This window comes from Carica papaya, chromosome 1 (genome assembly GCF_054855325.1).
Source record: "Carica papaya isolate Zhongbai chromosome 1, ASM5485532v1, whole genome shotgun sequence".
Taxonomy (NCBI): Eukaryota; Viridiplantae; Streptophyta; class Magnoliopsida; order Brassicales; family Caricaceae; genus Carica; species Carica papaya.
In genome coordinates this window covers 11,094,362-11,119,538 of record NC_142309.1, presented here as the reverse complement: position 1 = coordinate 11,119,538, position 25,177 = coordinate 11,094,362, and the positions used below count along the sequence as shown (strand labels likewise).

Below are 25,177 nucleotides of genomic sequence, written 5' to 3'. Positions count from 1 at the left end.
GTTAGTCTTACCATAGAACTTAGTCTTTCATGATGCTTTTAAAAATGGGAAACGATGCATTTTGCCATAAATGTATCCTTCACAAACTTCTTTCTTATACATGATCTTGGGTCACCTAATAATCATATTTTTATCTTTCAACAATTTTAAACCTTTGTAATTCCAGTGCCCATGGTGTAAATGTGATATATATTACTCATCATGGCATTTGACTCTATAATACACATTTTTCATTTAATAGTAAGAAGAGAGAAAATGTCTTATTACAACTCATTTCCATTTTTACCATTACCATGTTTGTCTTCTTATCTAGGGTTGTGCTTTTATCATTATCAAAAATCGACTTGTATTCTCATTTCAGTAGTTTCTTAATGTTTCATAGTTCTTATACTAGCTTAGGAACAAAATAAACATCAATATAGAGTTACCTCCATTTCCATCAATCTTGACAGTTTTTTCTCAGCTCTTTTGTGCTTTTAACCATCTATAAGTTTAAACTCAAACTTGAATGATTCATCCAGCTGCACGAATGTATCTTTACTCTTTATCATATGATTACTGCATCCACGATTCTCGTACTGGATGTTGTTATTTTCTTGTTGTGCTATCATGCTGGAAACTTACTCCCCGTCGTGGATATTCACTTTTTTTTGAATAACTTACATTGTTTTGTAACTCATTTTTGAGCCAACTATTTTCATAAGAGTGATTAATATTTCTACATTCCAAAAATTTGAATGTGCATTCTCTTATATCATGCTCAAATTTACTGTAAATATGACATTTAAATATAGTATTATCTTTGAACTTCCTTTGATAGGAATTATTTTTTCAGCCTCTTGCTTGGGCTCCAAGATTTCCTCGACGTCATTTATTGTGTCCATTAAATATTCCTTCATTGGAACTCTTTCCTTTTTTTTTTTTACAATTTTGCCCTTAACTTCTAAGTCTTGAAGTATTCATCTTGCTCTATATTCTGAATGAAAAGTTTCTTCATTCTTGATTCACGAGCCTTTAGTGACCTTATTAACTCGTCCAATGAGAGCTTTAACAAATCGTTTGATTCTTCAATTGCAACGATAATATGCTCATGTTTTATTGGTAGAATTCTTAATATATTTTTGGCAATAATCATTTTATCTTTTACTAAATCTCCATGGCTATTAATTATTATGGTTATTGTAAAAATTCTAGAAAATTTTTCTATAACATGTATATACACATTTAAGATGGTTTGTTAAAACAAAATTAACAACAAATGACGATCTAACGATCTCGATAAAAAAAGTGATATATATGTTTCTTCTTATAGATTGCCCCAAAATTTTTGTTTTTAGAAGTTCTTATCAAACTTGGCAAGTGAGTCAAATTAACCTCAATTAGATAGTTTTAATTCACTCCAATAAAATTAATTAAGAAAAGATAAATTATAGTTTGAAGTATTTCAAATCCAATACATTTAAAATTTTTAATATTAAATATTGAAAACCACAAAGTAGTGTAAATGAAGAATTATATTTTTAAAATTTATAAGATATTTGTAGTATTACTCCAGATTATATTTAAAATTAACAATTAAATATTGTATATAATTTTTTTTGTAAGAAATAGAATAAATAAATAAATAAGGCAAATGAAAAAGTTTTATTGGTAAATAATTTTCTATTACTGATACTATAAAATACATAAATGTTAGATAAAAACAAATCTGGCAATTTTGTTTGATTTTGACCCTGCTGCGAAATATCCTGATCCATTTCTATTTATTCTCTCTTTCCAATGCTCACCATTTTTCACGCATTTTGATTTCTGTCACTCACTCCACGCAGCTGGCCGGACGGAATCAGATCCAGAAGCGGCCATTTTCATGGGCCTTGACCTCACAATTCTTCATTTCCTTCAATGGCGACGCCTCCTCGTCTTCTTCTTCTTTTGATCCTTTACAGACTACCGGTTACCATTACAGCTTTTCACCTTCTTCTTATCTTCCTCCACTCCCTTTTATAGCTCCCGCTTTCTATACCGGTTCTCCCGGTAACTTCTACAAGCTTTCCTTCTTTGTTTTATTCCCGGTGAAGCTACAGTATTAGTCAAGAAAATCAAAATTCATCATCCTTGATTCCGATTTCTATATTTAATTTCTTCTTTGATAATTATCTATTGTTATACTAGACTATTTAAGTCAAACTCCGTCGTCTCCTCTTTCGTTTTTGTTTTTTTTTTTAATACTTTCTTCTTCCTGTTTGGTCGGCTAGAAAACGAGAAAACGATTTCAGGCATCGAATTCCCAAGAAAATAGGGATCAATTATTCAGCTAATTAATTAGTTGAGAGGTACGTCTGTTTATTTATTTTATAATTCTCTTTTTTTTTTTAAAAAAAAAGGACCAATGTAAGAGCTGGTTTATCGACACGACGAACTTTCTTATTCTTTATTTTATTTTTGTTATTGTTTCAGTTTTCTCAGAAACCAAGCGGATAAACACGATGGCGTCGGTGTTTTTGTACCATGTGGTGGGCGATCTGACGGTGGGCAAGCCAGAAATGGCGGAATTCTTCGATACAGAGACTGTGGAATCGGCTATTCGGGCCATCGGAGAGTCCACAGAATGCGGGATTCCCGTATGGAAGAGGAGATCAGTGGCGGGTGTGATTGAGAACAGCGAAATGAGGCAACAGAGGTTTGTGGGTATACTCAATTCTCTCGATATCGTTGCTTTCTTGGCTAGAAATGAGTGTCTTGAGGATCAGGAGAAGGCCATGAAAACTCCTGTCTCAGAAGTTGTCCTGCCTAACAATTCTCTCTTGAAACAAGTCGATCCTGGGACAAGGTAAGGTCGCTGAATTATCATTGTTTTTTGGTTCTGGTCTTCGAAGTTCAGTACCTTTTATTTTGATGGGTTTATTTTCATGCATTCTACTTCTATTGATTATCAATTTGTTTAAGTTTCATGATTTTTATGATTGCTTTTGGCCTTTAGGAATTTGATCTTGCTTTCTTTTTGGGGAGTCACACATGTCCGAAGGGCATTTTCGGTCTTTCCACTTCTTAGAGAAAATGATACTATACTTAGTGGTAGCATGATAAGTTTATATTTACATATATCTTGCATTGTAGGAGACCGATCAAAATAAAGCTATTTCTTCTAATGTACTCTAGGAACGTGGAGAGTAATAGTCAATTTGTTCTTGTATTGCAACACTGGTTCCCAGATTGGTCTAAGTTGTTTGCCATCTTTGGAGAGAATTTGATTTGCCCTTTACACTTAGAGGGATTCAATTCTTATCTACGTATTTGAGGGTTTTGTCAAAGAATGGAGACCATAAAATTCTTTGGAGAGGGACACTCTTTGTTGGATGTTAGGTTTTCAATGGCAGGATTTTTCATCAACTTGTTAATAGTTCCCAAAGCTATTTGGGATGTAGTGATCCGAATGGGCTAAGGCACAAGGAAATTTTGGACTTGCTTTGTGATGTGAGCATGGCCAAGCTAAGAGAAATCTCAAAAATCTAAGTAGAGTCTCGTCCCAAACAGGCAAGCAGTTTTGGATTCTTTTTGTTTCTTAAACTGGATCGTCTCAAGGAGAAAAGTACCTATACTCCTAACCACTTTTCTAATTGGGATTATTTTAAAGAATGACCAAGTTTGTTCAAGTAAAGAGACTTAAGTCCCAAGTGACGCTTCATGAGCTTAAGGAACCACATGTCAAGGAGCAAGGCTGAGCCTTGACCCAAGAAGAAGAAGACCTGGATCTGTTTGGCCTTGGAGAAGGGCGGACAAAATGTGCCACGCATGTGAACATCCTTGTTCACGTGTGTGGGCCGCCATTTGTGTGAGAAAGAGGTCTTGCACCCGTGGGGCACTTGCCCATGTGAAGGACACATGCGCGGTGTGCGGGAAGGTCTTTCCCCCACATGCTGGGCAGCGCGCTTGTGCGGAGCAGTAAGCTACACACGCACAGGGAAGCAGAGCATGCGAGGCCCATATTGCGCGCGCGCAGAGAGGGGGACACACGCTTGCAGCACATGAGAGGAGATTGTGCACGCACGGGCAAAGCTGCATTTGCAGGGAGTCAGACGCGCACACCTGCAGTGCTGCGCACATGTGGGACAGCTTTTCTGTGGGCCTGGGACGTGCGGGCTGGATGGTTGATTCCTGCAAGGAGTCTCCCCTTTTTTGCCACTTTTTCCACATGATTTTATGCTGAAAAAAAATTCCGAGGACTCTTCTCCAATTTGAAGTCCACATGAAGAATTATGCACATGAAAATTATGGTAAAAGGGTGAGAATTTATCTATTTAATAGTTTAATAATTTTAAGTATTATTTTAATGTAGAATTCTATCATTAGGATTATTTTATTATTTTTATGGATTAAGATTTAGATAAAGTCTAGATCTTGGATAGAATTCTAGTATTTGTAATTATTTGAAATTACTCCGGTGAAAGCATATATAAAGACATCACTTTAGGCTGTAATTCACACAGAATTCAGTTGAGAGATAAATAAAATTTTAGTTTTGCTGATCAATTAACTTTTGCTAATTTTTAAATGTTCTTAAAGAGAGATTGCTTCAATCAGCTTGTTGAGCTGGGGAATCTTGAATCGACTTATCGAGTAAGTCGTGGCGTCTTTTCAATTACTGTTTTTATTTCCCAATTACTTGGATAAACTTTCAATACCTTAACTGTGATTCTAGTAGCAAGGGTTTGATTTAAATAATTGAGTTTCTGTTGCTGAGTATAGTGGGTTCAAGATCAAAGGTGTTTTTTATCCTGGAGCTCCCTGTGTCACTTTGTCTATTATGCAAAGGAACTGGGAGGCTCTCTTAAAAATGAATCTAGCTCTCTTCCTCGTTTGCTTTTGTTTCTTTCTAATATTGTTTCTCTTTGCTTGAAGGTACCTTATTATCTTCTATTTGTTATTCTCTTTCTTTCTTTATATAGCATTTTTTTCTATAGAGAAAACTATATATATATTGATGAATTGGTCTCTTTCTCTTGATCATTAAAATAGTGGTTTTTTGTATATCAAGGCAGCTATATATCTAGTATTTAGCCAATCAGAGCTTCAAATATCTATCAATCAGTAGCGATAACAACTTTTTCCTGTGTCATGTTTAAAATTATTTCTGAAACAGCTAAGCTGGAAAAAACTTTTTGCATGTAACTGTAGTTCTTTAGATTCACATAGAGCTTCTCTGGTGGAGATTCCTTGACATTTTACAGAAGATAAGTCAAATATTCTTTGGATTATAAGCAAAACACAGGTGAAATATTCTTAACTAAGTTTTCAGTTTTTTTTTTTTTTAAATAAATCTTAACTAAGTTTTCAGTATCTTGGATGTGACATGGGCCATGTGGCATTGGAAAAAGCCCAAATGATCATCTCCACCCTTTAAAATCTCTTTTCTATACAAAGCCGTCTTTTATTTTCACTAATTTTCTTATAGTTTGAGGATTAACTATTTTCTCTACTCTGTTTTCTAGAACAGACAGGTCTTTCAAATTTTGTAGGCATGTATCCTACATGAGTGAAAGGAGACCACTATTTAATTGTGATCTTATTGATGAAGGGACTCTATTAAATTTCCGAGTCCTAAACTTTTAATGTTTAACTGGAACACTTCTTTCCATTGTTCTCTTTAGAGCAACTTTTTGTGTTTTCTTTTTTTCTCTTACTGCAAAATGAAATATTTCTGGAGAAAAGAGAAAAAAGTACAACTCTAGAAGACAAAAAGTCCTCCTAAGGAAACAGAAAAGAAAGGGAAAGGAAAAAAATCATCGACATTAAAGTGATGCATCCCAGTCTTTTTTTGCAAAATTGCTAAAGAGAAATCCCCAAAGTAACTATGAGCCTTGACTCACAAAGCAAGAAAGAAAACCATTTTGTTTCATAGGAGAGATGGAAGAAAATGATGATCCTTAATGACTCTTGCATTAGCTCCAACCACAACTTAGAAGATATAGCTTCTGTCCAAGGCGCACTAACTTCTCCTCCCACCTCTCTTAAGGAACATAGAAAGGAAACATTCAAGGGAAAGGGGACATGGCACCAAATCAAACAACCTAGACCAGAGCCTCTAGGCTATCTCAAAATGCAAAAAGAGGTTTCTATGGTATCCAACCCCCTTGGGGCACATAAAAGACACATCTAGAGAAATGGAACAGTTAGGTTTTAAAAATTGCAACAAACCAGTACTGTTGAGCTTGTCCAAAATAGTATTCTAAACACAATCTTTAAGCTTAAAGGGAAATTTGGCCTTCCAAAATGCACTAGGAAGAGTCTAAACACAATCAATTTTCTAAACACAATCTTGGTGCATAGCCATGATATCAATTTATTTATTGTCGGTGTACTTTTAGTTTATTATTTAAGAGTCTTATTAGAGTTAGGAGTTTATTTTTATTAGTATTATTTTCTTTTTATATGAGGATTAATATTCTTAATTCTATTATATTACTATTTCCTACTTTAATTCTAGTTATGAAAAGCTTTTGAACGCAAAGAGGATATTTTTGGCAACATCAAGGATAAATGGTTTCATTTTTTTGGTTCCATTGTTTTGGAATATAACTTTTATAACGTTGATGATTTAGGTTCTATTGTAGATATGCTCATTGATTTGTAAATTTTTTGTATATGGGCAGCGCTCCCTTGGTGTCTACACTTCAATACAGTTTTCTACTCTTATCTCAAAAAAAAATTTCTAGCTAGGAAAAATTATTTAAAAGATTATTATAAATAACTTTTTAATATCACTTATTAATCATCCAAGTATTCAATAATAATTTTTTGAGAATTTCTCATAATTGATTGTGTGATTCAATCAACTCTTAAGCGTGATACTTAAGAACCCTAGGTGTGATATTTAGGTTTTTCTCATAATTTTCTTGTAGGTAAATTAACTTTAAAAATTTAGTATCGGAGCTAAAAGTATCCTACACCTAGATTCTTAAAACTTCATACCCATATAGTCCCAAACCCATTTGAAAAAGAAAAAAAATTCAAAAACCTTTAAACAGCCGCCAAAACCGTTATTAATCACTTATCAGAGGTGGTCAACTCTGCCACCACCACCAGCTCCAGATCGGCCCTCAAAGTCCCCACTGTGGAACCCCACCAGAAATCGCCACAATCGCTGGCAGAAGCTTCGACTGCTGTTGCCTCTTGCAAATCCGCACTTTTTTGAGATAACAGTGAGAAAATGTATTAAAGATAGGCACCAAGAGAATGCCACCCGTATACAAAAGATTTACAGATCAGTAAAAGTATCTACAATAGAAACAAAATCAACAATACTATCAAGGTTGTGCACAAGAATTATAGACCCAAAAAGGTGCAACCATTTATCATTGATGGCGACAAAATCCGATTCTTTACTTTGCTCTGCTGTTCCTTTCTTTCAAAATAATCCAAAAGATAATCAAAGAAATGATTTTATGATTAGCTTTTCTCTTGCACAGGCCTTCCTATGCCAAAAAGTTCATCCTTAACAGAACCGACAGTAACCCAGGATAAATTCATGATGTTTAAAACCAGTGACCAGAGAGATTGAGAGAAAGGGCAGCAAAGGAGCAGGTGTGAGCATGTTTTCACATCAGTTTTACAGAGAAAGCATCTATTGACCATAGTGATACCTCTCCTTTGAAGATTATCCAAAGTTAAAATGCGTTCTCTAGCAGTTTCCCAAGCAAAGAAGGAAATTCTAGGTGGGACCATAGATTTCCAAACATATTGGCTGGAAACTTTTGACCATTATGCCCATGGGAGTAGAAAGATTTAACCAAGAATGTTCCGTTTTTGTTCAGATTCCAAATTAATTTATCCTCGTTGTTGTTCAATCTGGTGGTGGACAAAATCTGAACCAGATTTAGGAACTCTTCCATCTCCTAGTCTTGAAGATTCCTGCATAGGGCCAAGTTCCAGTCCCCAATAGATTCTGTCGCTAGAATATGGGCAATGCGGGCATTTTTCTCCCTGGAAATAACATAAATACTGGGAAATGTATTCTGCAATGAATCATGTCCACTCCAAACATCTTTCCAAAATCTGATCTTCATTCCATTAGTAATAGACCACGGAGAAAAATTAGATACAGAATTCCTCACCTGCCTGATACTCTTCCATAGACTGTAGCCATGTATGCTGTGATCCAGAAGGTTGGAATTATGCAAGCCTTGCCTATACCATTTATGAATGATCAGATTTCTCCAAAGACTATTTTCTTCGTTCCAAAATATCCAAGTCCATTTACTAAGTAAAACTTGATTAAATGTGATGACAGATTTGATAGCCAATCCTCTAGAAATAATAGGTTTTTTGAACTCCTCCCATTTGACAAGGTGGATTTTCCTTTTGTTGATCTCATCACCCACCCCAAAGGAAGCGATTTTTTATTGCTTCCAATTTTTTTGCGATAATTTTAGGGATGCACAAAACAGAGAGAAAATAAATCGAAAGATTCGATAGAGTGCTTTTAATGAGTGTTAATCTACCTCCCTTTGAAAGAAAGTTTCTTTTTCACCCATCAAGCTTATTCTCAACAGATTCAATAATTGGGTCCCAACTTCTTCAATCTTTGTAGCGAGCACCGAGAGGCATCCCCAAATATTTGATGGGTAAATTGGCGGTTTTGCAGTTTAAGACCTGAGCCAGAGTCTGCCCGTTGCCTTCATTGCCAATCTCCACAAGTTTGGATTTATGCAAGTTAATTTTGAGTCTAGAGACATCTTGAAAGCAAAGAAGAATACACATTAAAGTGAGAAGGGAATTAACGTCCGGTTGACAAAACATAAGGGTGTCGTCGGCAAAGCAAAGATGTGTGATTTCAAATTTTGAGCCAAAATTACCCACTTCAATATCCCTTAAAAGCTGTAGAGTTCTGGCTTTTTGTATGAGTTTGTTTAGTCCTTCCATGACAATTATGAATAATAATGGGGAGAGTGGATCACCTTGTCCCAAACCCTTTGAAGCCTGAAAGAAATTGGAAGGGCCACCATTAACCATAACAGCGAAATTAGTCGTGGAAATACAAGTGCGAGTCCACCTATGCCTTTTTTCTCCAAAACCCATTCTGTCCAGCAAATAATCAATAAAATTTCAGGAAACATGATCAAAGGCTTTTTCCATATCTAATTTGCAAAGGGCCCCCTTTTTATTATTTCTGAAAATATCATCCACCACCTCATTAGCAGTTAGAATAGCATCAGTAATTTGTCTTCCGGATATAAAAGCCAACTGACTTGCACCAATGATCTTATAAAGGCAATTTGATAACTCTTAGATAGGACTTTTGAGAGAAGCTTGTAAATACATGTTACTAGGCTTATTGGGCGAAAATCTTTGATGTTTTTAGCTCCTGCTTTTTTGGAAATCATGACAATGAAAGTGGAGTTCAAAGATCTAACCATGGAGCCATTTTTGTGAAAGTCATTGAAAAAGTCTAGAATATCAGTTTTGAGAATCTCCCAGTAAAGTTGTAGAAATTTAAAATTAAAACCATCTGGTCCGAGAGCTTTATCCCCATTATATTCCTTGAGGCAGCTATGAATTTCAGCTTCTGAAAACTCAGCTTCCAACTGCAGCTTGTCCGAAGTGTCTAAGCGAGCAAACTGCAGACCATTTAGTTTAGGTCTGCATTCTATCTCTTCCATATACAGCCTTTTGAAGTAAGACATGACACAATCTCTCATATTATCATTGCCTTTAATACACCATCAACTTCAATTTCCTTAACATAATTGATTCTTCTTCTATGGTTGGCCAAACAATGGAAGTATTTGGTATTCCAGTCACCTTCTTTAAGCCACTTTTCTCTTGATTTTTGCTTCCAAGATACGGCTTCCTATGCATACAACTAGCCAAATTGATTTTGAGCGAATTGATTTTGAGCAAATCTCTCTTATCTCTTTCCTCCGCCATCAAATCAGTAAGTCCCTTGATTCTGTCCAGTTCTCCAATTTCATACAGATAATCCTTAATGTTGTTATCCTCGTTAATTTCTGCAACCTTGGCTTATTCCTTTATTGCAGATTTGAGCGCCTATAATTTCTTGGCTAGGATGAAGGTAGTCGTCCCCCTGCCAGGATAACAATTACATTGTTCTGTCACCATCTCTTTGAATTTACTATCTTGGATCCATTTGTTATTGATCCTGAAAGGCATTGGACCCTAGTGAATGCTGTCAGTAACCAGACAAATTGGGAAATGGTTTGAGGTGGGTCTAGGTAGAATCATTTGATTTAAACCCGGGAGGATAAGAGGCAAATCTGCAGATATCAGAAATCTGTCAATCCTGGAGAAAGTAGGTGGGTCTCTTTGATCACTCCAGGTCCAATTACCACCTTTTAATGGTAGACCCGCTAGATTGAGATTTTCCATGTTAACAAGAAACTCATTAGCCAGTGTTGCATTAAACTGAGTTCTGGATCTTTCAGATATTTTGAGAACAGTATTAAATCTCCTCTAATGATTCCATTCCTACCCCAGCAATTGAAACACTTGTTCAATTCTTGCCAGAGCAATGTTCTTTCCGTATCATTGCCTCTGCAATAAACACTAGAAAAAAACCACATAGTGTTGTTGTTGTTAGAAAAAAGGCAAGAAATTGTGATCTCACCTATTTTAACATCCATACAAGTCACCCAATCCCTCTTCCACATTTTCTCTTTCAATAGAAAAAGAGGGGGAAGATTTTTATCTAGTTTGTATCGTTTTGGCGATATGGCCGAGCGGTAAGGCGGGGGACTGCAAATCCTTTTTCCTCAATTCAAATCTGTGTGTCGCCTGATTAACAAAAGACTCGAAATCCCCTATCTTATTTTGCTGATATAACTCACCAAATTTTCCCCAGCAAAAGCAAGCGTAGGAAAAAGACTCGTGATAGTTTCTTGATTCTAAACCTATGGAGGTTCTGTTCTCTAAAGTGTTGTAAATTCTTGCGTCTAGGATTCAAGGAAAGCTTAGAGTAGTGGAATGGAATCGGTAAATCCTGATATGATCGCCTTTCTATTACTAATGTAGTGTCTATTGTCTGAGTCTTGAATCTTGAATTCGATTGGATATTCAGAGGGGGAATCTACTTAATAGTCGTGGAAAGGACAAAAGATGCTTTGTATGTAGACTCATGAGGGTTTGGAGTGCTCGGGCATTTATTTAATCAATATTAGATTAGATGGATAATTGACTTTTACTTAATGCAGGGCAACAAAAAAAATCAAAAAGGGCAAAAGAATAAGTCTTATTATTTTTACATGTTGGGTTAAAATCTTTTTTTTGACTCTGCACCAGTGATTTCACTATTATTAGTGAACAATAATGGAATAATTTCTTCATATTCATAGAAATAGGGGACATAATTCACATGGACATAGTAAGTCTCGCTTGGGCTGCTTTAATGGTAGTCTTTACATTTTCCCTTTCACTCATAGTATGGGGAAGAAGTGGACTCTAGAGGTACTACTGGTTGAGTTAAGGAATCAAACTGTATCAATTGTTTTCTAGATTGTTTTGCAAAGCCCTTTTTACTATTTAAATCATTTTAATTATTGAATTATATCAAAAAAGAAAAATGACTTGATTTTCTTTTTTATCAAAATATACCATATCCTTGCCATTGATTTGATTCTTTTGATGGATGCCAGGATTCATATAGAAAAGAATCCAAAATTTAGGAATTAGAAAATCATAAGAGTACAACTTGCCTTTCGATTATTTCAGATTGATTGGAATCAAACCCAAGCAAATCAAATAGATCAAGCAAAGAAATGAAATTGAGATACTATGTACACAACATATAATATTTAATTGATATCAACATCAATCAAAATAAAAATTCATAATCTATAGGATAAAGATACATATTGTATCTTGCTTTATATTAAGAAAGGAGAATGCCCCAGCAGAACCCTTAGATGGTAAGAACTTCCATTCCACCCGTCGGCCTTCCATAAGCTTTTGACAGTGAAATCACTGATAATCTCCATTTTAGTTTCCTGTAAACAAACAATGATGGGATTCCATCTTCCAAGGCAACCTCTGATAATCTTCCTCTTTCTCGCATCATTAATTCTCCCAACGTCCCATGAAATAATTTTTTCCTATCATTGACAATTTTCAGAGACTCTCCCAACACCCTTATTCTTTTTGCTTTTGTTGTCATAGTTCACTGTGCATTGCAATCTTTTCAATTCTCTGGCCCCTCCTTTTGTTAGCTTTTTAAGTTTTGAAGTGTTCCCATCAGACCTGAAAATCCTTCCACTCATTCTGTTATCAAGCTCGAAGAAAATTGACAAAGCTTGATCTTCGCAACCCTCAAATGTAACACCCAGTGATTTGTTGATGCCAAGAATATTTTGCATAACCCAATGAGAGTAGGATTCTGCTATAATCAGAGACCATTCTGGTATAGGTGGGACCTCGTGAGGACACTTGCTACTTCCATTGGTGGGTCTTCCGACTCATCGTTTTGCACCACAGCCAGTTGTAACCCCAAATCTATTCCCGACTGTTGAGACCACAGTAAAAATTTGTTGTTTAGAAAAGTATCAACTCGCTTACCTGGGGTTAAATCTCAACTGACATGTTGAAGCAAACCCGCTGCCATATCTTCGTTCTTCTACTCAATTAAAGTCTCGTTTGTTCCTGAAGCGCATTCATCCTCTGCGGGCACAATGGAAAATGTCCTAAGAGGGCTCACCCGTGTGGGGGATGAGATTTTTATAATTGGATCAGGCGCTCGGTTCGTGTTTATCTTTTTGGGTCTCCACATCCATAACACCCTTGGGCTCATTTTTTTTGGGCTTAAAACTTTTTTCCTTGCACCACTTGGACCAGCCTGGTTAACTCCCTTTCCTTTTTTAAACCAACTATATTTGGGCTTCAATTTGGGCTCGGGTTTTTTAGAGGCAAATACCAGACTTCTGCTTTGAATTTCAAAATTATTTCGAGCGGGAGTCAAGTCAGGAGTTATCTTCTTTACCCGAATTTTTGGCAGGCCAATAGTGCCCAACTTTGACTGGTTGGTGGAAGCCTGGTTCATGCTAAGAGCTTTAGTAAAAGATTTCTTTTCTTCGCTTTCAGCCAAGACCCTAAAATTGTGATTGCAGTGTGGGCATTTCAGAAGCAAGGAGCAAACTTGAAATCCGCCAGGAGCTGGGTTAGACGATGGGGTAGAAATAATGGCCGCCTTGTTTTGGAATGGGTTCGCCAGAGGGACTTAGGCCATTTCGAAGACAGACTTCATGAAGCACCACCATCCAACCGTTTGGTCGACTTACCATTTTCCTCAATCATAACCAAAAAGTGACCATCAGCTTGGCAAGCCAGATTCTATGTGAGGAGCCCTTGAAATTTCTCCCCCATGTTGCTCCTCCTTTTAACCAATTAAAATCGCTCAACACATCTACTAGCTATTTAACTTCTTGCTTGTTTAAAGCTATGGACTTTCTGAAGTCCCGGCCGTGTTCATTGATGCGGAGACCCTCAAGGTTTTTTTCCATCATATGTAATGTGAAATGATTTTCAATCTACCAGAAAAAATTTTCTAGAGGGAATCATTGCAATTTCTAAGTGAGTTGGAGGTTGGCCCCACTGGCCGTCCCTACTGGGAGAGAAGCTCTCCTCCCTGCTGGTTAAGGTTTGAGGTGGTAGAGATTTGGATTAGCTGTAGTAGAGGAAGACGGGAATCTGGTGCAGTCAAGAGGGGATGAGAGAGAGAGAGACAGAGAGAGAGAGAGAACTGAGTGCAAAGAAATAGCCCTTGCAAATCCGCATTTCTACGCTGTTGCGTCCTACACCAGCCTCAAATATGAGTTCAGCACCTCTAGTTGAATTGCTTGCCAAATTGCCACCATTGTTCGATGATCAGAAGCTGGTGTGTGAAGCCCACACGCGGCTAGCCAGAAGTAAGCCTTGTGCATTGTGTTCTATTTTGACTTTTGCAATAGTTCCTACCTCAACCTGACCGTTTTTAGGAGACAATCTACTAATAGTGGTGAGTAACATTAAAGTAAATACAAAATTTGAGACGCTTGAGGCAACCACTAATGCCAGATTGGAAGCAATGCAAAACTCTAAGAAGTGTTCTTGAAAGAACGGAGACACTCCCACTCTACTCAAGTAGTTCCTCCAATTCAAAACTGCATGTGGCTCAAGTAGTCCATCCTGTTTAAAGACATGTTGAGGATAATGCTAGAGACATCACAAAGAAGGTAAAGATCGAAGCCCTTGATTTTGACAGAAGAAGGAATCTTGATTTTTTTTCTTGATTGACTTAATTCAATGTAAGAATACTTCAATTGGTATGACATGTTAGATGCACAAAGAGTTCGATTTCCCAAAATGAAGCTGGTTGGACTTGTAAAAATATGGTGGTACACTATTGATGAAAATATAACCAGGAGATAACCAACAACAATTGAAACATGGGATGAGATGAACTCTATTCTTTCGTGAAAGCATCTATCTCCCTAATTACTTTGACAAACTTCGTGACCAAGTTTACAATTTAGTCCAATGCAACATGTCAGTAGCTGAGTATACGCAAAAGTTTGAAGAATTAAAAATTTGTATTCAATTAGTCAAAGATGATAGTCACGTAACATTTGAATTCAAGACAGGACTAAGAGTTGATATTAAAAGAGAGTTAATTCAACAACATCTTGCAACTATAGCACAAATTTATCAAGTTGTCTTGGATATAAAAGATCACCTGAAATATCTAACTTTAAGGAAACTTGAAACCCCCCAAGAAGAACTCCGGAACAAATTATGATGTGCGAACAGGTTTTGCACAACAAATTTCAACTCAGGAAAAATCAGTTCCTAATACAAGAGGCAAAAGAATAGTTTGCTTTAGGTGTGGGAGGCTAGGCCATATGGGTTATCAATGCTCTCAGAAAAATAACTTGCATATTAGAATGGAGGAAGATGAAGAAGAAGAAGATAATACAACAAATAAGAACAACGATATTTCCCTTGACAATGATGACTTAGCTGATAATGACTATCGAGTTGACGTTTCTCTTATGTTTGTAGTTAGGCGAATCCTTGTAAGACCTAAAGTTGATGAAGAAGATTGGTGTCATACTTTTATATTTTAAACGCTTGTCATTTTGGGACTAAAAGCCAGAGAGCTTATCATTGACAGGGAGTTGCATGAATGTAGTGTCAGCTTCAATCGTAGAGCATCTCAAGCTTCCCATGAAACCACATCCACAACCATACAAGGTAGCATGGATTAATGACAACAATTCTGGTAACTCAACAATGTCTTGTCTCTTTCTAATGTGGTAAGTACAAAGATGTTGTCTTATGTAATGTTGTTCCTATGCAAGTAACTCATATTATCCTTGGTCGCCTTGGCGATATATAATTGCAATGTACACCATAAAGTAAGGGAAAATATATATTCCTTTTCCATGGGAAAAAAAGACATTCTTTTGGAGCCCATGAGCACAAAAGATGTCAAAAACTTCAAAGCAAAGAAGATTGCAAAATTTCCAACAGTTGATGAAAAGAAACAACCCCATCTTTTATCAAGGAAGCAGTTTGAAGCTTAAAGTAAAAATCAAAAGTTGTTTATGCTGTAGTAAGTCAGGAGGTAAAGGAACTAGTAGCTTGTTCAACTAAAACAATATCACCAGGAGTGACTGGGGTACTGTTTGACTTTTTTGATATTGCTCCACTGGACTTGCCAAATGAACTTCCCCAACTTCATAGCATTAAACATGCAATTGACTTAATTTCAAGATCTCAGTTGCCTATATTAGCAGCAAACCATATGAATCCAAGAAAACATGCTAAAGCTTAAATGACAAGTTGATGAATTATTGTCTAAAAGATTTTATGAGAAAATTTAAGCTCACGTATCATGCCAGCATTTCTCTCACCCAAGAAAGACGGGACTTGGAGAATGTGTGTTGATAGTCACACAATCAATAGGATTACCATCAAGTATAGGTTTCATATACCTCATCTTAATGACATGTTAGATCTCATGGCAAACTTGACATACTTTTCCAAGCTAGATTTGAAGAATGGATATTATCAAATCTGCGTAAGGTTAGGAGATGAATGACAAGTAGCATTCATACAAAAAGATGGCTTGTATCAGTGATTAGTCATGTCATTCAGACTTTTTGATGCCCCAAGTACCTTCATGCGCTTCATGAATCAAGTTTTCCAAGCTATTGATGGGAGATTTCTTGTTGTCTATTTTGATGATATTCTTATCTTCGATAAGTTTAAGGAGGAATACATCTTTCATTTACAACAAATTATGATAGTACTCCATAAAGAAAAACTCTACATTAATGTGGAAAAATGAACATTCATGACAACTAGTGTTGTGCTTCTGATATTTGTCGTCTCTTTCAAAGGAGTAAAAGTTGACCCAAAAAAGGTTAAAGCTATGCAAGAATGACCAACTCCCAAGACCTTATATGAAGTGCGAAACTTCCACAGGTTGACATCTCTTTGCAGAAGTTCTATTGAAAGCTTTAGTATTATAATGATACCTTTTACAAATTGCATGAAGAATGGGCAAATTTGTTTGGTCTGAAACAATGTCGAGAGCCTTTAAGATCATCAAGAAGAAATTGACAGAAGCACTAGTACAACGTCTTCCAAGCTTCTCTAAGGTATTTGAAGTGGCTTGTGATTCGTCTTGAGTAGGTAGTGTTGGCGTACCTAGTTAGCAAGGACATCCAATAGCCTACTCTAGTGAGAAGTTTAATGATGCAAAATGAAAGTATACCACATACGACAAAAAGTTTTGAGCCATCAATCATGCACTTCAATACTGGTGTTATTATCTACTCCTAGAAGAGTTTGTCCTCTACTCTGACCACGAGGCTCTTAAATATATCAATTCTTAGAGGAAACTTAGCCACAATCATGCAAGATGGGTAGCTTTCCTACAAGAGTGTACTTTTGTAATTAAATAGACAACGGGTAGAGAGTCAAGTAGCAGATTGCATTAAGTCGAAAGACTATCATACTCACCTCCATTGTCCAAGTTGTGGGATTTGACTTGGTTAAAAAGTTGTGCATCCTGCAAGGATTTCGGCATAATTTATCAAGAATTAGTCGGTGGGAAGTGTAATTCTAATTTTTATGTTGCATAATGGATTCCTATTTAAAGGAACCTGTCTTTGCCTACGTAACACATCTCTCCAACCAGAAGTAATATTGAAATTGCTTTCAGGAAGTTTAGCTGGTCATTTTGGAAAAGATAAAACAATTGTTATGGCGGAATATCGATTTTATTGGCCAAGCATAAAAACAGATGTGGTTCTAACAGTTGCTAGGTGTTCGTGTCTATCAAATCTACAAAGGAAAGAAGCATAATACTGGTCTATACACACCATCGTCTATACCCAATGAGCCATGGACAAGCATAAGCATGAACTTTGTACTTGGATTGCCAAAACGAACTTGAAGCTATGATTCAGTATTTGTGGTAGTAGATTGGTTTTTTAAAATGGCTCATTTCTTCCCATGTGCAAAGACCCTTGATGCTTCTAATGTGTGTTAAAACCCTATCCATTGTTTCTTATTGCGATACAAATTTGAAGTTATTTTTGACGAATCTTGTGGAAGATGTTGCACACTCAACTCAAGTATTCTACAATCTTTTCATCAACAAACCGATGAACAAACTAAAGTTATCAATAGGAGCTTGGGAGATTTCCTTCAATGTTGTGCACTCAATCATGTTGCTAATTGCGATCTTGTTCTTCCATCGCTGAATTTTCTTACAGTAGTTAAGTGAATTAAAGCATAGGAATAAGTCCTTTTGAATGCATCATGGGCGTACAACCAAGGAAACCTATTGATTTGATTCCCTTACCACTGGATGCTCGTCCTTGCATTGAGGCAGAAAATTTTGCTAAACATGTACATGATACACATGCATAGGCTAGAGGACGAATTGCTTTAAGTAATGAAGGGTATAAAACCTAGAAGGTTTCATAAAGGCGTCTACAAGAAACTTCATATTAAAAACATTGGCTTACAAAATTCTCAAGTAGATTAGCTCAGTTGCTTATGTTATTGATTTGCTAGAAAATATGAGTACAAGTAAGGCCTTTAATGTTGAGGCTCTTACTTCATATCAAGGAGGTAACCCTACAGTTTCTCATGATGGTATTCCTATTCGCCTGCCAGACACCGCAATTATCAAGGACGAGATTGAAGATATTGTTGATTATCAAGAGGTAGGAACAAAGAGTAGTATTTACCACAAGTTTCTAGTAAAATGGAAAATACGTTCTCAAATTGATTGCACTTGGATTACAGAAGCTGACTTTAAGAAGCTAATCCCTATCATGCATGCTACATTTTATGATTTCAACTTGATGGAGCCGAGCCCCCCTCCCCACTTCCCTCGGGGATAATTAATGCCATGATTTTTATTTATTATTGGAGTATTTTTAACTTATTATTTAAGAGTCTTATTAGAATTAAGAGTTTATTTTTATTAGTATTATCTTTTATTTGTATTAGGATTAGTGTTTTTAATTCTATTAGATTATTAAGAAAAGTTAAGAATTATTATAAATAACTTTGTAATTGTACTTATTAATGATCCAAGTATTCAATAATAATTTTTTGAGAATTTCTCGTAATTAATTATGTTATTCAATCAACCCTTAAGTGTGATAACTAAAAACCTTAGTTGTGATATCTAGGTTGTTTCCGCAATTCCTTAATAGGCAAATTAACCCTAATTTTTCCTATATCAGTTTTCTTCCTCCGAGTTAGATTGCCATTCATCTCCACGCCCAGGTCTTCCTCTTTAGTCTTCCACTGTCCAGGACTTCAGTCTTCCTCTTTGGCTGTTCTAGCATATTGTGTCTTCTGGTCAAGTCTAATTGAGTTTCACCTAAAACTTGGTCAGGATGAAATCACACAAATTTGGTGAACTTGACTTGGATTTTGGGCGAGTTTAGGTTTTCTAGTTATAAAAGTATGTCAGATTCATATTTCTATAAAATCCGCACCAAATTTGGCCTGCTGTTATTCCTAATCAGCCACGACATAGGAATAAAAAGAGATAATAGAAGTGGAAAGTTTATTCTGACACCAGATACAAGGAATGTGGAATACACATGGTTAAAAGATCATCACAGTTTCAAGTTACTCATTTTAGAGCCTTGTGGTGCGATTACATAAACAAAGTTAGTTGTTTGAGGTTGCATACCAAAAGATTCCCACCAATAGTCGTATGACTATGTTTGCGACATTGGAAACACTTTTATGTTATACCACTTCTACAATCATCTTCGAAATGGCCATCTCAACTACCTTTAGGTAGCCACCTTGTCCTTCCGTTAGGCCTATAGCCCACATAAATGATCATAGTAGAATTGTAACTATTAGGATCTCGGGTGTAGGTATCCTTAGAAGGAGACAACAAAATGCTCGTAAACCTCAACTAGAGGAAGTTGAACACTCCTTAAAAGTTGGAAGGATACAAGCTTATGTTCGGATTTTAATTCTCCCAAGAAATGCATGGTCAATACTTTTATTATTTTTGCATTGTCTTGCATAAGCAGTCATAGGCCAAATCACATAATTTTTTGTACTGCACGTAGGTGATGTTGCTATCATGTAAGCGCTTGACATAATCCCATATTTCCTTCCTCGAATCAGTTTTAGTACAAAAAAAAGCAACATGAGGGCCCATTAATTTCCACAAGACTCAATTTTGCATTCTCTTATTGCAACATTTCTATTTTGACTGTCTTTTACTGCAAAATCACTAAGATGTCGCTTACTCTGTCTGCGAAGATACATCTTTACTTATTTAGTCCATTGCATATAATTATTTCCATCCAAAATTTTGAATGGTAAGTTTGAGGAACCCTGGTGCTTGGCCTAGATGAAGCTAGTTTAATCTCCGTACCGTTATGTGAAACCATGTTTTACAACATCACCAAGTTGAGATAGTGATGCGGGAGGGACTTGAAAGGATCATAATACTCCCGGAACCTCACACCACATATGATTAGAAGATTTCAACCACCTAATTCACCCTTCTTATTTGAAAATTTCACTCACTAATATGAAATGCAATGATCAAGATAATTGAAAAAATAAAAAAAGAAAAAGAAGTACACTACGGCTTACTTGATAAGTCAATTATGATTTTCTGCCTCAACAAGACTTCTGAAAGCTCCCTACCTTTGAAAAAGTTGAGAACACTAAAAAATTAGCCAAGTGAATTTCGAAGAAAGCAAAAACTTTAATTTTATTGATTTGATGAATTGTTGAATTGTGATTACAATCTAAAGATTAAGGGTCTTATACTTTTATTTTCTAATTTGAATCGTAGTAAGGTTACATATTCCTACTTGAATTCTTAAAAACTAATTTAATTAGGGCTCTTGCTTGGAAATTAATTAAATAATAGAATTCTAAAATAGAATTCAAATAAAACAATAAATAATGCTAATTTAATCTAGGCAGAATTCTTCCTCTCTCTTTGGCTGATCTTCCTTGGTGTTTTTAAACTGATTTTTGTATCCAATTTGGTGTAGAATTCCAAGGATTTGCTGTGTTGGAGTTGGATGCAAAAAGGAAAGGAAGGAAGAGTCCAAATCAGACTCAAAGCCTGCGGACAAGCTGTCCGCATGTTTCTGGTGTGCGCGCCTGCAGGTGGCATGCATTGGGCGCATGCGGAAGGTTCCTGCACGCGCACGGTCCTGGCGTGTGTGTGGCAGGGGTTGTCCACACATGTGCGGCCCAATGCAGGGTTGGCTGGGTGTGCGCGCACCTGGGGTGTGCGGCTGGCCTGGTCGCACATGCATCCCCTCCTATGCGCAACTGTGCTCGCTTGTGCGGGTGGTCTTCCCGCATGTGTGGGTTCTCTTGCCTGCATATGTGTTCGTTCACACATGTGTACCCGATGGGTATCCAAACCCAAAAGGTGTTTTGGGTTTCCTCTTGGGGCGGAATCCTTGGGACGAGACTCTCCTTGGCTGTGAGGCCCGTTATCTTCCTTGTCTCAAGTCACCTCTTATTTCTTCTTCCAGCTCGTCGTCCTTGTTGGCTTAAGTCCTTCGGAGGTTCTATTTTACTTTCTTTGGGGTCCTGGCTCTAGATAGATTCTTCGTAGTCACTTTGTGTTCGTGCGTACTTCTTGATATGTCCTGGAAGCACGCTATTGCATGTTTGTTTCAGTCCTTCAGTTGTCACAGGGGTCTTCTGCTTGCCACAAGGTTTTCCTCATTTATTATCACATCATATAGACAAAATGCAGATCCCCCTCTAGAATATAGCCAAGTATTACTACAAATCTCCCTAGCCAATAGAGAAACTTACTCCAAACACAAAAAACATCTTGATGTAACAAAACAGAGGAACACACTAACTGAAAGCCACCACATAAGTGCCTCAACCATGATCCCATCAAGACATGTCCCTCAAAAACCAAAAAAATCTCAGGTCGAGTAAAAGCTGGCAAGAAATGATGCGTCGAACTTATCTGGTGATGGAGTCTCTAGCACAGGAGCCATCCAAGGTTGGCGAATCTGAATTTGTGGTCAATGTGCCAGAAGAAAACCTAATAGTTACTAACTTCGCCTAGTATTTTGACACCAAATATCTTTTTAGTTTCTTTTTTGTTGTCTTTTTTCTTCTTAAGTATCATGCTTTGATACTGTGTCAAAAGAAAGTAATCGTGATGTTATTATATGTTTGAAAAAAAACATACATAGGTATTCATAAGGGTTCCATTTAGGGGTGTGCATCAGTCCAAAACTAGACTGGACCAGAACCAGAACTAGACTGGAACTAAGATTTCTCTAAGGTTGGACAGAAGACCGGACTGTGCCAGAATTGGTCTGGTCCAGTTTTGTAATAGAAGTTTCCAGTGAGGTCCAGGCAATGTAACTTGAAATACCACAACACTATTCAAATTAAGCAAAAATTAATTAAAAAGACATAGCATTAGAGACTCTATTCACATAGCATGGTATTGGACATTACAATCCCTCTCTGTCATGCAGCATGAGAGAGAGAGACACACACACACAAGAGAGAGGTTGGAGTTGGCTACTAGAAGCGGAAAAATCATAAAAGGGAGCCGTGCGTGGCTGCTAGAAGTGGCTGGAGCTAGCTAGTGAAGGACTGAGTGGTGGCTGTGCCTGCTAGCTGCAGGTTGGAGGACTGAGAGTTGAAGGCATGCATTCAGCATAGCATAGGTGACTCGTGAAGCTGGAGGAAGAAGGCTGCAATGGCCTTAAGCGGAAGGGAGCCGTGCATGCGACAGTGAAGTGTGATGAAACGGGAAGAAGAGGAAGTACATACTTAAGCGGAAGGGAGGCATGCGCACGGCGGTAAAATGTTATGAAAGGGAAGAAGAGGGAGTGGCGTCTGGCGACATGCAGAAAGGAAGGGAGAAGAGGAGAGAGAATTTTTTGGGTTAAGTTTTAATATTTACATATAGTATAATATATTTTTTTTTAATTTTTTCTTAACTCCGTCAAGACTTGAACTAGACTAGACCCAAACTGGTATGGACCAAATTTTAAGACTGAGGACGTAACAGTAGTTAATTCGGTCCACTCCTGTCTAGATCGAACAATTGGTTCCGGTCCGGATCAGACTGTGCACACTCCTAGTCCCAGTCAAAAGAAAAGGAAAATTTTGAATAAGAAGCTTAAATATAAGAAAGGCTTGTAATAAGAAATAATTATAGGGGAAATATATTCTATGTTGCAGTAGTTGTTTCTAATTGACTTTGATGTTAGCTGGGGCTCTCTGTTGGTTCTTGTCTATTATTTGGCATTGTTGCATCGATTTCTCTAGAAATTTATTTTTGAGGATGGTAGTTTTTCTCTAGGATTTTATGTTTGAAATCTAGTTTATTAATTGAATTATATTTCTTTCTTTGATAGAGAATTGCATATTTGAAATCTCTAACCTGTTGTGCTTGTGTGTGTGCGGTTGTGTTCTTTAAACATGAATTGGCTCTGGTTTCTAATTCAATCTATCTTTGGAGAGAGAATAAATCTTGGCTGAGTTTAAAGTTGTTATAGTGTCATTTGACGTAGTATTAAGATAGATATAACTCATATTGTAGTATAGTTGGTAATATAGCTATCAATCTCTAAATGCTATCCAGTTTATTGATTCAAAAACATTATGTAAGAACTCCAGAATCTCTAAATATTTTGCTAGGAGTCACAAGTATCATTTGCCATGCCATTGCCCCTCTCAAATTGGAAAATATTGATCATTGATTCTAAGGCTTAACTTTAAAGTTTAATCCCCAAGCAATTTGATGGGAACAATAACTTTTGTCTGTGTATATCTGCGACAGTTGGGAGGTTCCACACTGGTTTATTTTTGTTTTACCCTCTGACCTGTTGTGATCAGATAAAGAATGAGAGAAGTAAATTTAATTATGTAAAATATTTTGGTGCACGTATTTTATGGTCTAGAAGCAGTTGAAACATGTTTCAGTTTGAATAGACCTAGCATCCTCATTTATTTAGATTTTTTATCCTTTAGGCATGCAATTATATGTTATTCCCCACTCATTTCATCCTTCATCTTTTGGTTTTTTATGTGCAAGATTGATTGATGCACTGGAGATGATGAAGCAAGGTGTGAGGCGACTCCTAGTTCCTAAGAGTGTTATTTGGAAAGGCATGAGCAAGAGATTCTCAATTCTTTACAATGGGAAATGGCTGAAAAACATTAATACTCCTAATAGCAGTAGCAATAATCTCCCCATCAATGCCAACCGACCTTCGTCTTCTGCTGCTTCTTGTCGTGATAAGTTTTGCTGTCTCTCAAGAGAAGATGTCATCCGTTTCCTTATTGGTTGCCTCGGTGCCCTTGCTCCACTACCTCTATCTTCTATTTCATCTCTTGGAGCTGTGAACCCAAACTACAACTTCGTTGAAGCTTCACTTCCTGCCATTGAAGCTACCTGCAAGCCACCTGGGGATCCCAGTGCAATTGCTGTTGTGGAACACACTCCGGATGATCAGTATAAAATTATTGGAGAAATTTCAGCATCTAAACTATGGAAATGTGATTATTTAGCTGCAGCTTGGGCTTTAGCAAATCTTTCAGCAGGGCAGTTTGTCATGGGAGTTGAAGATAATATGGCCTCAAGAGCACTTGCTGATTTTTCGGTTAATTCACCAGTTGGACAAAGTGATACGAATGGAATGGGTTCGCTAAGACCAAGGAAGTTCAGCAGTAGAAGCATTGGGTTCAATCCAGCAAGCCCGACTTTCAGCATTGGCAGGAACATGTATAGGGGCAGAAGCACACCATTAACTTGTAAAATTACGAGTTCATTAGCAGCAGTAATGGCTCAAATGCTATCACACAGGGCAACACATGTATGGGTGACTGAAGATGACAGCGATGATGTTTTGGTTGGAGTTGTCGGATATGCGGACATATTGGTTGCCGTTACTAAACAACCTTCTACTTTTATTCCATCAAATCGATCTTGTGAAGGGTTTGGGGCTGAAATATCAAATTGAGTTATTGTTTTCCTCTTGTGATTTTGATTTTACTGGTAATTTGTGAATTTGTGAATTGAGTTTCTTGTGGCGTCCATTTGCAATTTATGGGATGCTGTTATCTTCCTCCTCGAAAAGGGACACGCGCCATCTTGAGCCTTTGAGGAAAGGAGCTTTGGATAAGAAACTGGAATAACAATTGTGCAGGGGTTCTTGTTTCCTTCACTGTGTAAAATATTGTAATGAGTGTTGAAGACATTTTGCAGGAGATTAGAAAGATGTGGGTAGATTATATATATATATATATATATATATGATTTGGTTTATAAATTTTCAACTTGTATAACTCGGTCCTCTGTTTCTGTAATGAATGTTTAGTTGATTATAAAGCCGTATGATTCCAAGAATCTTATGGCTGTAAGCATGTATAAATATTATTTAAATTATTTTTTTTTAAAAAAAATTAAGTCTATTATAAATTTTAAACCGGAACTGAGTCAGTCCAAGTCAGATGGAATTTTTATTCGTCGTACCAGAATGGATCCAATGTAATATCATGCATATATTATATAACGCAGGTCGGCGATTTAACTTCAAAAACTTGCACAAGTTAAAGATATTTAGAATGTCTTAAAGATTTCACGGTCGAATTAAGTTTGAGTTTCATCATTGTGTGTTGGTTT

The 25,177-nt window shown here is 36.8% G+C and overlaps 1 protein-coding gene across 1 annotated transcript; it reads left to right on the top strand.

Moving 5' to 3' along the window:
• Positions 1-1,713: 1,713 nt before the first annotated feature.
• On the top strand, positions 1,714-24,986 carry CBSX6 (Cystathionine beta-synthase (CBS) family protein). Its single transcript, XM_022035188.2, has 3 exons — positions 1,714-2,333; positions 2,458-2,830; positions 23,588-24,986. Exons 2-3 carry the CDS (start codon positions 2,487-2,489, stop codon positions 24,513-24,515), a joined length of 1,272 nt encoding a protein of 423 aa, XP_021890880.1. The 5' UTR covers positions 1,714-2,333; positions 2,458-2,486; the 3' UTR covers positions 24,516-24,986.
• The last annotated feature ends 191 nt before the right edge of the window (positions 24,987-25,177 follow it).